The sequence below is a fragment of the Pantherophis guttatus genome, chromosome 6 (genome assembly GCF_059756535.1).
Source record: "Pantherophis guttatus breed Tessera chromosome 6, ASM5975653v1, whole genome shotgun sequence".
Lineage (NCBI taxonomy): Eukaryota > Metazoa > Chordata > Lepidosauria > Squamata > Colubridae > Pantherophis > Pantherophis guttatus.
Genome location: NC_142068.1, coordinates 58,448,833 through 58,464,532, shown reverse-complemented (window position 1 = coordinate 58,464,532; position 15,700 = coordinate 58,448,833). Strand labels below are relative to the sequence as shown.

At 36.1% G+C, this 15,700-nt stretch overlaps 1 protein-coding gene across 11 annotated transcripts in view; it reads right to left on the bottom strand.

Moving 5' to 3' along the window:
- Nucleotides 1–2,158: 2,158 nt before the first annotated feature.
- Nucleotides 2,159–15,700, bottom strand: part of TACC2 (transforming acidic coiled-coil containing protein 2) — a 169,213-nt gene continuing 155,671 nt past the window's right edge. For all 11 annotated transcript variants that reach the window (XM_087872969.1, XM_034436372.3, XM_034436374.3 and 8 more), the window contains 5 exons: nt 15,211–15,254; nt 5,748–5,908; nt 4,667–4,773; nt 4,048–4,168; nt 2,159–2,659 (listed from right to left, as the gene is read on the bottom strand). In XM_087872969.1, coding sequence (XP_087729095.1) covers nt 2,594–2,659; nt 4,048–4,168; nt 4,667–4,773; nt 5,748–5,908; nt 15,211–15,254 — 499 coding nt within the window. In that variant the 3' untranslated portion in view covers nt 2,159–2,593. The remainder of the gene's footprint in view (nt 2,660–4,047; nt 4,169–4,666; nt 4,774–5,747; nt 5,909–15,210; nt 15,255–15,700) is intronic.

The window sequence follows — 15,700 nt, the reverse complement described above, 5'->3', positions numbered from 1 at the left end:
CACATGGATCAAGGCTGTTGAATCTAATCTTTTAAATCTGGGCTGCTCTCCCTCCTCAAGAACTGAGGAGGCAGTCTAGCCTACATTTTTAAAAGATTAGGTGGAATATAATGGGATATGATCAAGTGAAACAAATCCTGAAGCAAAGGATAAAGGATAAAGAGAGACAAGTGGATCTAGGAGAGACCTCAGCTTTCATGTAACCAGGTACATTGTCACTGCTGCCAGCTACCTCACACACCTAGAAGGACCCAGCTGTCGGAAAGCTTTCTATCTTGCCCAATGCCCTGTTCTCCTCTCTGCAGTATAGATTAAAAAGTGCCTTTGGGTGAAAAACTCTGCCTCTGTGATTCCAGAGAGGTGGAAATTACAGAACATGTTCTATTTCACTGCTCCTTTTATGGGGACACGTGAATCAGATTCATCTTACCTCTGATTAGAGGTCCTGGTTGCTCAGATTCAGTTTATGCCCAGATGCTGCTCATAGCTGAAGTATCCCTTGCTTTAATGCCTATAACTAGGTTTTGTGCAGGAATATGGAAGAGGAGTTGAATCTTGATGGGCCAATCTCCTGCAGTGCATTCTTTGTAACTATAATTCATTCAAATTTTAGATATTACTTTGTTGGTACTAATAGTTTTATACACTATTGTCTTGCTGTAATTTTAGAAGCTATTATGTTTAATATAATGTTAGTGTTTACAGTATAATTTAATATAGGCTGTATCCTGGACTTCATATAGATATTAGTTAGATTGTTTTACAAATGTATTTTAATTCTGTCTTAAGCTTTTTGTTCTATTTTTTATTTTATTTTTATTTATTTATTTTTTTGTTATCTGAACTGGTCTATAATAGTAGTAAATTAAACTGAAATTGAAACACATGAAAATTAAGCATTTAATGAGGAAAAGTGCTCCTTGAACATTCATTTGTCACAGTACAAAGTTGGCAAGTAAGGAATTAGGAATTTTGATATCAAACATTCCCTGAAAGGCACAATTTATGATGGTTAGTATAAGCTGTATAAAGAAGTGGCAAAAACTGAAGCTTTCTACATCCGTGTGGTCACTTTAAATTATATGATAAAGATACATGAGAATTACTTTTAATATAGTTTCCCATTTTTTTGACTTACTCCAGGATCATTTTCACCCTATTGCTGATTGTTTTTGTAGCAAAAGCTTTGTGATACTGAAAGCAATGTACTTCTATGACTAATTTTTAAAACTAATGATGCAAATCTTTTTTAGTGACACAGTACTTGGAAAAAGCACCATTTATATAAATTTCTACACAGAATTTCTGGGACAAGCTAACACATCCCAAATAATCAAAGTAGTACGAGTAGGTTGAACCTCCAGTTCTCTACTATATTAAAAACTGGCCTATTATTTTACAATTATGAATGTGATGAATAAATACCAGCAAAGGTGCTTTCATCCAATACTGCTTTTATTCATTTACTTGGATTTTACATTTTATATTTTAAAAAGTGCTACTAAAAAAGAGCACGTTTCTAGGTGTCTCTGACACTGTTTCTGTAAATTTCAATTCTGTTGTTTTCTAGAATTTTAGCATCAAAATATGGTAGGTCTGAAGTTTATCATTACAAATGATAGATTCTAGAGTAGGATTGAATTTATCATTACACTGAGTAACCTTGTTGCTGGGTGGATTTTTAAAAAGCATTAATGTATTTCAATTTACCAGGATTTAGTTCCAAAACAACTGTGGGCAATTCAAAATATAGTAAACAACAAAAACACAATATGAAAAAAATAATAACTTTTAAAAAGCACAGGATCTTTTACAGTCAAATATTTCTAATAACTTGTATCTGCCCTAGCATCATTTATACAAGCATTCAGAAGAAAAGTCACATATTTTATACTAGTAGATTTTTTAAATATATAACTTATCATCTTCTCTTGGGAATTTTGTATACAGTATAACTGGGTGATCTCTATAGCACCCTGGCTGTATTGGTATTCTGAGAAATAATGTTTTTCAAACCAATGAAATAACAGAATAATGTATAAAAAACTAATGCTACTGAATATCAGATTGATTTTCAACATCCCATTTAATAAAATGAAACCCATTTTCAAACTGGAAGGGAAAATTATTTGTGGTAAGTATCACAGAGGCATGTACCTTAATTTTTCAAGTTTCCATTTTATTTTACAAATCAGAAAATGCAGATCAAATTTACACTCCTTAAGGCAAGAGTCCCCATGCATGTAATACACATTTATATTAAATCCAAAAAAGACATCCAACATGGGAACTCATGTACAAAGGGAAGGCTAGGATGAGCAACTGTAATTTATTAAAGAACTCGACAAATCTCCCTGATACAGGAACTTTTGAGATCAACTTGCTATGAATTATACAAAGGAAAGAATTGCAGACAATAGCAAGGATTTCTGATAGTCTTTGTACTGCATACAATCAAATCAACATTATTAAGAAAAAATACAGTAGTGCATACAAAAAGTGAAAATAGAATCCGTTCACATCTCTGCCTGGATATCACTGTGCCAATGGTCATATTGCACTCAAGATTGTAATTTAGGGTTTTGGTTAAAAGTTAGCTTTTCCCCATTTTGGCAATCAGTTCATCACAAATCTTCGTCAACTCTTCTATTTCTTTATTCTAAAAGAAACACACATACACAGGAAGAAAGAATAAATATATTTCAGTTAAAAGCTGTACTGCACTCGGTTTCAATTATGAAAATAACATTTGTTGTACATGCTGGAGAAAGAGCAATTCAGTTCTGCTTATACCAATCATCTTTGCTTAAGCACATCACTGTGGGACCTTTCAGGAAAGCTTTCATTTTATATTCTCTTATGCCTAAATCATTTCTTAGATTCAAATCATTCTAAAAGGATAAACCATTGCCTCCCAGGAGCCAGATTTCTGCTATCAATAGGCTAAGCCAGTGTTTTTTAACCTCAGCAACTTTAAGGGACTTCAACTCCCAGAATTCTCCCAGAATCTATATACTACTGAAGCGCTCTTTTCTGTTTCACTGTTTGTAATCTTCAATTGGGCACAGTGGTGGATCATAGAGCAACCGTTTTTGAATCAACATACCTCCAATGGGATAACTTTTTAATGCATCCAAAATTTGGGACCCATGACTCTTATAGGGTTGAAATTTGGCAAAACTGTGGCTGCTTCAGTGCTCTCACACTGTTGCACTGTAATGGAGAGCTATGATTGTCATTTCCAACACTCCCTGTCAATTTTCTACAAGGAAAGTCAGTGGGGACATTGTTCCTGTTTCCACTGCTCTTTTGGTCATTCTGTTTAGATCAGGAAATTATCTTTCAAAAGATAACCCAATGGGTCATGGGTTGTCTAGCAACATCTTAAAGTCGTTGAGGCTGAGAAACGTTGCAATAAGCCACAGTCACCCATTCATGAATTAAGGCTGGAGTGAGTACTTTAACTTGTTTCATAAAAAGCAGATAAATGGTATGATGGTGCAATGCTTTAGTTTTGATCTCCAACAGGCCTTTGCACTGGGATGGAAGGCAAACATGCTGCCTGACTACAGTGCTTTGAAACCTCTGCGCTAATTAGGGGAAAAGATCCAGCTGCTTTAAAGCACTGCACAGAGATGTTCCATTAGCACTTCCTCCCATTCCAATGTTTTTGGATTTCAAGCATGAAATGCTATACAGCCCTAACGAACAGTAAAATAAGATACTAAGTTTACCCGATCCTTGAACTGCCTAAACACACAGTGAAATCTAACCTCCTCTCTCTGATATTACTACATCACCTCCATTGCCACCACCCATAGACAACTTGGCCCAGGGTTACTCTGGGTGCCCAACAAATTTAATAAATAAATAGATAATACGGAACTGTTGAGGCAGAGCCCCCACCAAATGCTAACAAGGATAACATTTGACAGGAAAAAGATAGACGGTTTTACATTTTTCAAGTAAATTGCTGTATCTGCTTAGGAAGCAGCTGCCAAACACAGAACTTCTCCAAGCAGCTTTGTACAGTTCAGAGCTAGTCACCTTTTGTTCCAGTGTTCTTTCCAATGCATCCACTTTTAATTGCTCTTTACGAAGGCTGGCTTGGTAAGCTGCTTGTTCTTGCTGAGCCTTTCCCCGAACTTGTGCAATTTCAGCATTGGCTCTGCAGAAACACAGGTATATTGAGTGCCAAGGAATCTCTCTCCCCCTCTCTCTCTTATGCATTCATGTCAAGGGTTGATTCCTGGCAACTGGCCAGACATATTCCTGAAGTTTTCTTGGCAAGATTGTATATACATTTATAAAAAGCATATATTATTGTAACTTGTGAAACACAGGCACAATTCTTTACGAAATCCAGTACCATACTGGTATACCAGCTTTCCACATTTACATTATACTATATTATGTAAGGTTTGATACTTGGGGCTTAATTGAACCTTTCCTGAATGTTTTAAAAAGTTGGGGGGGGGGCGTTGGCTATAAAAATGAAGAGGAACCTTAAAGAGTGACAGAATACATTTTATAAAAGTCAGAACAAAATTATATATAAGTACTGACAAGAATCAGATGGAAAAAGAAAACTCCAGAATTAGTTTACAACAGACTTCAGAACAGAAGTTGAAATTCAGGACTCCCCCCACAAGCCCTAATAAAATACCTGTCCAGTTTTTCCTCTGCATGAACCTTGAGGGCTTGATATCTCTGCTCTTCTTTTTTAACTCGTGATAAATATTCTTGTGCGCATTTCTTTAACACTTCTTCATTCTTTAATGGGAAACATAAAAATAGCTTAACAGCAGATTATAAGGGATTCACAGTAAGTTGTAGGCTTTCGACCGTGCTCTACAGTTGTAGGTAGCAGATCATTTTCTTGAAAGCAAACATAAAAGTAGTAGATTTGCTTAAAACAAAGGAGAGAGAAATACAGGATATAAATGCTAAGCAGCCATCTCTATATGAATTCTAGAGTGGCATATGCATGGCATTTGAAGCTCAAGCCGTCTCAGAATCCATTTTCTGCAATGCCCAGTGTCTACAGAAAATGGTTGCCTTGGATTTTTGGCAAAGTACACAGTTGCTTTTAAAACACAGTGAATAAACTGAAAATCAATTAAGGGAAAATTAGTTCAAGTTATATTTTTTTGTATGAACCAGAGAATAATGAATAATCTTGACCTCATCACAGTTATGATAACAATGTACCTTCGGTGTCCCCATTGTGCTAGGCTCTGCATCTCCAGATTAGAACTGCAGAGCCATCTCTGTGTTCACAGATATACTGAACAACAGTGTGACTTCACTGAATCCAAAGGCCTACCATAAACTGTTTATACATATTCTTGCAATATGTATAAACAGGTGTAAAAGGTTTCTTTGGCTGTTTTCTCCTTTTACTAGAGCTAGGTGGCAGCACTTTCAGGCTGATGCATCTCAGTTATTAGATTAAGGATGGTTGCTATATAAAGACCGAACAAATGGGTTATGAATGTTCTGTCAGAAGAAGTACTGAGGATGGAAAGGAAGTTTGTGAACTGTCACATGCAAGAATAATTTTTATCCCCAAATCCCTGACTGCAAGGACCTGATCTTCAGCCAAAAGCCTGCTGGTGAATGTGGAAATCAGGAACAGCCCCCACCCCCAATGAATACAAAAATGTATCCACACACAATTCCAGACCTATACATGCACCTTAGTGAATGTGGGTGTTTTGATAGAAGCATTATTCACTGTGCCCTACCTTCCTAAATCCTTCAAGAACTTCTTTCATTTTTTCATATCTTCTGAAAAGATCTGCTAGAGATTTTTCCACAGAGTTCAGGTCAGCCAACGCTTGCTCTTTTTCCATAATAAGTTGCTGGACAGTGTGATGGGACATGGATTTTTCTCTCTGCTCATCTTCTATAGGAAACAACGATTAAAAGGCTCAAAAACAACAAATAGTTTTAAAAACTTAAAATTAAATTAAAGCATGAAAATGAGATCATGCAAAGTAGAACGAGGGGTATGTTTGCTTGGTAAATCTGTTAAGCATTTAAAATCTTTTTTTATTATGGGAATAAATATTTTATCACATCACCTAAAACATTTAAGTAGGGCAATGGAACTGACATCTTGTTCTTTACAAGTAAGTAATCAGAAACAAATATTTAACAAGGAAAAGCTCCTTTATCGGAATCACATTGCTATAAATATACAGCATAGATTCAGCAAGAATAAAAAGTGTGAATCGATGAAAAATAATTTCTTTCTGCTGACTCAAAACTTCCTACTAGTCTGGGAAAAAACTAGAATCATTTCAACTGAAAACTTTTAATATATGAAACCATATATTTCACTTTATGAAATGGCACCTCAACCCTAAAATCAAACCATTCCTTAAATAAAAGAGAAGACAAACCTATACAAGTATTTATAATAACTTCAAAAGAATCCTGCCAGATGAAACCCTTCATATTAGACATATCTGTATCTGGAAATTATTATAAGATTGATTCTGCATTAATTTATTTGATCCTTACCTTTAAGCACATATGTGTCTATAGCCCTTAGCAATCTTGTAAAAGTGATTCTATAATTTAGCTATGAGTCCTGCAAATTTCCCCTCTGCTTTTCCTGAATTTCCCACTACTCAATTTCACTGAATGCTATCTGAGAAGTTCCCGTTCTCCATTTTCTCTCCAGCATGCACATATTTATGTATTTCTACAATTCTGTCACTTTTCTCCTCCCTGTTTTCTAGAATTGTAATCCAGTTTTATCCACCTGCTGTGTTTGGGGTTGCAGTTCCCCCAAACCTGAAGGTGTGCCAGATTTTTCAAACATTCCACTTTAAAAGGTCACTACTTTTTACAACATTACAGTTATTATTAAGTGTCTATTTTTCTCAGAGCTGTAGCAAATCAGAGCTTACACAGCATGTGAACACTGAACAGCTTTGATTATATATTATTTTTAGATACATGTGTATAATACTCATGCATGCATAATTGCAGTATACTATAAAGCAGTCTTAATTTTATGATGAACCAGTTACTTTTGTTCTTGCTTCTCTGAGAACAATTCTATCAATAAAAACAATAAAGGTTCAGATAGTCATTTAGTGACTGTTCGCAGTGATGAAAGTAACTTTATGACCATTTCTTGCATTTACAACCTTCACCAGTCTGTATAGCAAGGGAAAAATAAATTAAAAATTTCTTAGTGACCACTTTGTTAAATGTTCGAGTTGCCAGTCCCAATTCTGATCATTAAATGAGGGCTACCTATAGTGGCAACCTCAATTAAGAACTGTTATTCTTCGATTAGATAGATTTGTTGTTACAGAAATGGCTCGTTTATACTATTAGGTAAAAGACAAAAGTTCAGGTTTGATGTTATCTGATTTTACTTCCTCAAAGAGAGTCGGAAGTCAACACCTTTTCTTTCCTCCCCCCCCCTTTTCCTACACTTTTCCCTTCCCTTCTCCCTCCGCTATTTTCCCACTATTTTCTTTTGTATTTTATATTATAAACTAATAATAAAAAACTAGTTACTCTTTTAATAAATTGAGTATATTTTCAAAATGGCAGTGAGTTATTCTCATTTATTCTTAAATCTAAAGATGCCTGTAGCATGTCATTTTGCACATCTTTTGCCCCACAATAGTACAGAAATTATGGAAAGAAAAAGATGAAAGAAGGAATAAAAAACCAGATTATCTTTGAATGGATAAGTTGTCTGTTACATTGCTATAAAATTCAATGAATCAGGAAAAGTGGGAAAGAAGAAAACTTGGCTAGAAGCAGTTATACAAGTAATGCAACGAACAATTTGTCACTACCACTTGTTTATAATGTAGTATGAATATATTGAGCACTTGCACATGAAATATTTGTTCTTTCAGCTATAGCATCAACAGAATGTGTCATTCCTCTAATGTATTACAGTATTCTAAGTACTGTATTGATTTGAACACAACATGCTAAACAGAATAGGGCAACATCTAGACAAGAGTAACATGTTGTAAACCTCATGCCAATGGTTGCTGGGAACATAGTTCAGAGGGTTATTTTTTTTGGTCTTGTTTCTTTTTCCATTCTTTTGTGGAAGTTTAGTCGACTCCGATAACTGCAGAAGGGTTTTGATTTTTTTGCAAATTAAAAGAACTACGTATGTTGCTTTAGTACATTAGTGAAACTAAGCCTAATGCAGACACTCCTAAAACTAAACAAAATATGGAATTCTTTATAGGTCCATCCAAAGTGTTTATCTGAATGAAAATCCTACTGAGTTCCATAGAAATTACTTTCAAATGAAAATAGAAATGGAATTGGAGTCACATTTCCTTAGAAGTATGTTTTTAAAGCTAAATTCCCTCCCATTTTTTTTTTACATATAATAAAACATTTACATTATTGGCGGTAGAAGACTTCCAAGCTCTCTTTCAAATGTTATTCTGATATTCTGATCAGGATTCTTTGAATGAAATCCTTAGCATAGATTACGAGTTTCATTGCTATTGTATAATTTAATCACAGAAGAAAAATATTTTTCAAGCAGCTTCTTTTAACCCAGCCCTGCCTAATAATGGGTCGCAGAAAATTCCTAGCTAATACTGAAAAATTAAACTTAATTTTCACATTTAATATGCACCTTGCTGATCATTTTTCAAAGATGAATTTTCCTCTACACCATTTAGCAGATATGTTTCCTAATCCTAAATGGAAAAGGCAATTTGGAGCAGGTTTTCATTTTGTCAGGGTATAACAGGCAGTCTTCGGATTTTTTCTGCTGATTATGGCTCTTCACAGAAGTGATCTGTTTATCCAGAGCTCTAATAAAAAGCCATGGAATATGAAGAAAGAGAATGTAGGTCTAAGTGACACATCAAAACTTGCAGAATCAAACCTATTTTGGAGTATTCAGATCATGGGCAGGAAAATAAATTCTTAATGTTATTATTTTCTCCATCAAGTGAGTCTGACATTTTGATGGTTGTTTAGCCTTTTATCCTGACCAAGTTTATTTATTTATTTATTTATTTATTAGATTTCTATACTGCCCTACTCCCGAAGGACTCAGGGCGGTGCACAGCCAAACAATAAAAACACATACAATACAAAATTTAAAAAATAGAATAAAATCAAATTAAATAATTTTGGCCCCGACAAATTTACAACCCCAAACTTTTAAAACCAATATAAAATTGAATATATAAATACTAAAAGATATTTAAAATTTTAAAAATCTTTTATAAAAGAGGGGGGAAATTAGGCCAGGCCGGCCTGGTGAAATAGTAAGGTCTTTAAGGCGCGGCGGAAGGTGCGCAGATCTGGGATCCTCTGTATCTCTGGGGGGAGCTCGTTCCAGATAGTAGGTGCCCCCACAGAGAAGGCTCTCCCCCTGGGGGCCGCCAGTCGGCATTGTTTGGCTGACGGCACCCGGAGGAGCCCCTCTCTAAGGGAGCGTACCGGCCGGTCAGAGGCTATTGGTGGTAGTAGGCGGTCCCGCAAGTACCCGGGTCCTAAGCCATGGAGCGCTTTAAAGGTGGTAACCAAAACCTTGAAGCGCACCCGGAAGACCACCGGGAGCCAGTGCAGCTCACGCAGGAGAGGTGTTACATGGGAACGCCATGTCGCTCCCATTACCACCCGCGCGGCCGCACTCTGCGCCAGTTGGAGCCTCCGGGTGCTCCTCAAGGAGAGCCCCATGTAGAGAGCGTTGCAATAGTCCAGGCGGGAGGTGACAAGGGCATGAGTGACCGTGCGTAAAGAGTCCCGATCCAGAAAGGGACGCAACTGGCGAATCAGGCGAACCTGATGAAAAATCCTCCTGGTCACGGCCATCAAGTGCTCTTCTAAAGACAGCCGTGAATCCAGGAGGACGCCCAAGTTGCGAGCCCTCTCCATGGGGGCCAATGATTCGCCCCCAATAGTCAGTGATGGCGTCAACTGACTATATCGGGACGTCGGAAACCACAGCCACTCAGTCTTGGATGGGTTGAGCCTGAGCCTGTTCCTGTTGTGGTTACGAACTGATTTATGGGAAAAACATCAAATCCATCCATCGTCCCTCACTGTATACTTAACAATCAGCATCATCTCATTACAAAGAGTATCATCATTCATACTAAGATATTAATTATTTAAATTGTTTTTGACTGCTCCAATTAATGAACATTGAGCAACATAAAACTCACTAAAACTGCAACTTGCGTTAAAACAAATTCATGATAAATCAAAAATTAAAACCCAAACATACAACATAAGCAGTTATGTGCACCAAGAAGCAAACATTCCAAATAAAGCCAATAAAATAGATGTTCATCCACAGAGATAGTCCTATTAGCCCTGCCAAGATTGATAAAAGAAGCCAAATCTGCATTGAGCTTCTGAAGAGACAAGGACATTCTGCTGTCCAGGCCATACTTTATCTGATGAGAGGTGTAGCAATTGAAAAGACAGGTTTCTGTACCCTCTGTAGGTAATAGTCTCTGACTGAAGAAATATGTAAATATCCTGTTCTATTAGATCTTACTGGGCAGATAGATGACTCTCAAAAATTACTAATTTTTAATTTGTCCTATTATCAAATAGTTTTTAAAAAGCCTATGGGCAATTAATTGCCATATAATTACTAAAATCAGTATAAAGCATAGATTACATATTCACAATTTCAATTTAACTGAACATTGTGTTCCTTGCTCCTAAAACAATGAAGAGAGGCTTTTGCTTAATGACACAGCACCATCTAGGACAGGGCTGTCAAACTCCTGGCCCATGGGCCGGATGCGTCATGTGTTGGGCATGCCACCCTGCCCGGTTTAGTGAAGGGGAAAAAAGTCCTGACACATCTTGCAATGCCACCGTGGCGACATGAGTTTCACATCCCTTTTCTAGGATGATGTAGTCCAGCCTTTCTTATGATAAATTTTCAAAGACATCACTTCTAATATGGGATTTAGAAGAGATCAAGTGCATCTAGTTAAAAAAAGGTAACTAGCATCCAATATGGGAATCCATTTATTTCTCCTCTAATGAAATAAATCAGTTGTCCCTACTACTGAAACTTGCACATCTTATTGCAGGTAGGGCAGGAGTCCCTAGCCCCCGGTCTGCAACCCGGTGCTGGGCCACAACTCATTTGGAACTGGGCTGCGGAACTGTTGGGCGACCGCATTCGTGCATGTGAAGCTGCATCTGATGACTGTCAACCAGAGGTGGGTTTCAGCAGGTTCTGACCAGTTCTGGAGAACTGGTAGCGGAAATTTTGAGTAGTTTGGAGAACCAGTAGTAAAAATTCTGACTGGCCCTGCCCCCATCTATCCTCTGCCTCCCAAGTCCCAGCTGATTGGTAGGAAATGGGAATTTTGCAAGTAACTTCCCCTGGAGTGGTGAGGGAATGGAGATTTTACAGTATCCTTCCCCTGCCACGCCCACCAAGCCACACCCAGAGAACCGGTAGTAAAAAATTTTGAAATCCACCACTGCTGCCATCGGCTCAAGGTTGACTCACCCTTCCATCCTTCCGAGGTTGATAAAATGAGGACCCAGATTGTTTGGAGCAATATGCGGACTCTGTAAACTGCTTAGAGAGGGCTGTAAAGCACTGGGAAGTAGTATATAAGTCTAAGCGCTATTGCTATTAGTGAAAGCAGCGCACGTGAAACCATCCCCTTCCCCTCCTCCCCTCCGCCATGACCTCCACCAGTCCACTGAGCTGGAAAGATTGGGGGATGCTAAGGTAAGAAATTCAGTAGATAGGATCTAAAGCGGATTGCCTTGACTCTTTTTAAATTGTGTATTTAGATGGCCAAAATAATATGTGAAATTGTCTGAGTGAAAAAACAGTTTCTTATTACATTTTTTATGATGCCCTACTGCCACTGTAAGTATTGTGGAAACCATTGTAATATAGCCAGTTAATAACAATATTTGTTTCTGCATCCTATTCCTGAAGTGAAATGGAACAATGTATATCACCCTAAAAAAAAGCCATTAACGCTTGCAGTATCTATTGGTCATTAACCACTATTACTGTTAGAAATAACAAGATTTATATCTACATTCTCTGTAGATATGTAGAATGAGCTTCTGTAGAGCTCATCCATCAGAAGACAGATCAAATACATAAAAGTAAATGCCAAAATAAAATAAAATAAAATTTTGAAAAATGCAATATGCAGGTGCCAAATTTGGCAAAAGCAATACTTACCAGGCTTGCCTTTGTTTTGGATTTGCAAGCAAAGAACAAGAAGCAACAAAAATGGAAGCAAAACAGAAAAAAAGTCAAGGGATTTATTAAGAAAGCAGAAAAAACCGGGAGGCAACAATCTGTAATGCACAAAGCACAATATTCCTTTTAGTTCAGTTATGAAAAAGGAAGCAGCATAATAGTTTTAAGTGGATGAGTTTGCTTTCAGCATATACATGAATGAATGAATGAATGAATGAATGAATGAATGGCTCAAAAGGGTGGCAGCAGCTGTAGATAATGGAATTCCCTAAAAACGGAAATACTGTATATACAATTCACCTTGACAAAATGCCATGTGCAACAAAAATGGTTCAAAAAGCACTCACATGATCTGTAGACTGAATGCAATAGGGAAGACTTTATCTGATAATTTTTTTTTTTATGGAGACAAACATGCAGTAGAAGCATAAGCTAAATGAAGACTGAAGATATTAAAGGAAAGTATATGAATGCAGATGCTATCTGAAAAGTACATGCCAAGGAATTACCAGGAGCTCTACAAACTCAGTCTGCTTAAGTTTCTGCCTCCCAATTATATCTTTAGGAGCTAATCCTTTTTACATTTACATTGGAGCCATTGGTTTTTGCAAAATATTAGGATACTTCTTTAACCCCTTTTTCTTAATGCTCTGGCCCAAATCAGGTTTTTCTAAAAAGGCATTAGTTTAGTTCAGATTTATAAAGCGCTCAAAGGATCTCTCCAGATATAAAAATTTCCCTTGCAGGATACCAATACACAGAGCACACTTCAGTATATTTTCTCTGCATATATCAGAAGCTCCTGCTATGTTTCTAACTAGGAAAAAGTCACACGCATAAAGATTAGTCAGAAATAACCACGTAAGTAACATTTTCATTCCTTTTCTGTTAGCTTATAAAAATACTCTTGCGCACAAGAATATCTAAAGCTTTTAAACTGAACTTCTAGAACAGGATGGGATTAGCCTCCATCCTCTGAATTTTTCGCTAGATCTTAAAGCCACAATAGAATTAGCACTCAAGCTGTACAAACCTTGTCTGGAAAATCAAATACACATTTCCTATATCTAGGTCACAGCTAGCTTTAAGCTGATGCTGAATAGGCACTGGCCAATGATACCCAAATTTGGGGGGCTTTCTGATTCTTTCTAAAAGGCAAATCTTCACATCAATGGGAGATGGCAACTTCAGCCAATGTTGCTAAGAGCGCACTCATCTAGGGGCATCTCCATGAGCTATCCTTTTCTATTCTCAGACTCCAGGATCTGACTCAAATAATCACTCACTGAAATACAATTAGCAATTGATAATCATCTTTTTTCCTTTTATCTATTGGGACAAGTACACAAATCTACAGACCCTTCACAATTCCCCAGTAAATTAAATCACAGAACAATCAGCCATTAGTTTAATGTCTGCACATGCTTTATTCGTTCATGTTATATCTAAAGTTGTAACCCTTCATGAGGGGGTTGATTATGTAACAGATCAGCCAGCCATTTAAGCTTCTGAACTTTTATCACCATCTAAAAATGCTGTTTGAAAGGACAGTTCAATCTTCTCTAGGTGAACTTTATAAAGATTTAATCTTGGTTTGCATCTTTTCCAAACCATATAAATCTATTACTGCACTGGAATACTTGTACTACAAATATATCATAATCTGCATAAGAGATATTATGTCTAGGTAACACACAAAGCTGCAGTTCAGTAGAGATGGCTCAATTTAACATAACTGCTCTGGTGGAGAATTTGTGTAGTTTCTCCAAATATTAATTGTAAAAGAAATATTTACCATCTGCAAGAATAAAATTATCTCAAATGTCAAAATTAAAAAAAAAATCAAAGTTTCTTAACCTGGGGGAATACACAGAATTGAAATGCAAAAGATAAGCAAAATTTATGCACTTGTATCTCATATTCAGCATTTCTTTCACAAAAATTATCTACATTATACACTGGAAACTGTTCACCAGAATATATTCTAGAGATATGGAATTACAGAATAAAAATAAATACTAATTTTAAATGAAAGGGTCATGTATATATAAAGCCAGATAGTTGGACAAAATTATGTTGCCCCTAACTTTGCATGATTCTGATTTACCTTCGACTCAACCATATTATACAATCTTTAAAGATTTTATTTAAGTTTAAAATATTTTGCCACTCTTCTAAATCACATCTTCCAGGGAAATCTACCAAACAAAATTCTCAACAATACATAATACAACAGAGTAACTTTAAAATAGTAATACTAAAAAGCAGCAGCCCAAGTAATTAAAGTATTTCTACATTTTACTTAGACGTGAAAAACTTTTACGAGGCTTAATACTTTATACTTATTAGGGTTGTATTGATAGTCATATTTCGATATCTAGTTACAAGTACTAATAATGTAATTAATTAAATTAATTAATAATTTAATTATAACACAGTGATGGTTGGCATAATAATGTGATTTGTTCTGAGAGGCCAATGATATCCAGAATTCTGCCATTTCCTAGGTCTAAATATTATACATCAGTATTTGTTAAATGTTTTGGTAGATATCTGCCATCAAAGTAGTGACTATAATATATTTAGGTTTGTTTCATAATTGGCTGCTGTCAAATAAATATGTTTTTCCTGGCATCTACTTGTCTTTACTTTTTTTTTTTTATGAACAGTGTTACAATATGTACGATGAGATGAAATTCTATATTGAATTAATGCATACATGTAACATGAGACACAGCTAAGAATTAGAGCATATTTTCTCCAAAAGAAATATTGTAAGCAATGAAACAGGCTTAAGTAAATAAGTAAATAACAGTAATTTTCAAGAAGACTTCCAGGCATATGTAGCGACCTCGAGATGTGTTGTGATTCCCAAACCTGTTTCTTAAATCATCTATGATCATTGCACGACTTATTTTCTATTATTGTGTATTCCCTATAACAGAATAAGAAAAGAATATTTTCTTTTCATGAAAGCAAATACCTACCTATCATTTGAGCAATTGTCTTCTCATACTCTGAAACAATTTTCCTATTAAAAGATAGAAAGAAATGAAAGTGAACATGCATCCACAGAAATGGATTTTTCTAATGCCATCTCTTCTATTAAAACCTTATAAATTAGCTTCAAAATGTGTGACAGAATACAGTTGTTATAGTGTGGCATTTCTTTAATCAAAAGATTAATTCATAGACAGCTAGGATGCTGCTAAATCCATATTTATGCTATAAAATAGGTGATCTACTATGTATAGACTGTGACCTCCACATTCAGACTTGTTTTCTCAGTTTCTTCAGTACAAAGGTAGATCTGCCATTCTATGCGTTAACTTGTGCCTTCTTACTGATCAAATTTTGAACTGATTTTGCCAGAAAGTGGTAGCAGAGGGGAAAGATGGATAGTTTCCACAGACCTATGTTAATTTAATTAGCAATTACATTCTGAGTTGCAGAAATGGAGGAAAAAAACCCTATTGC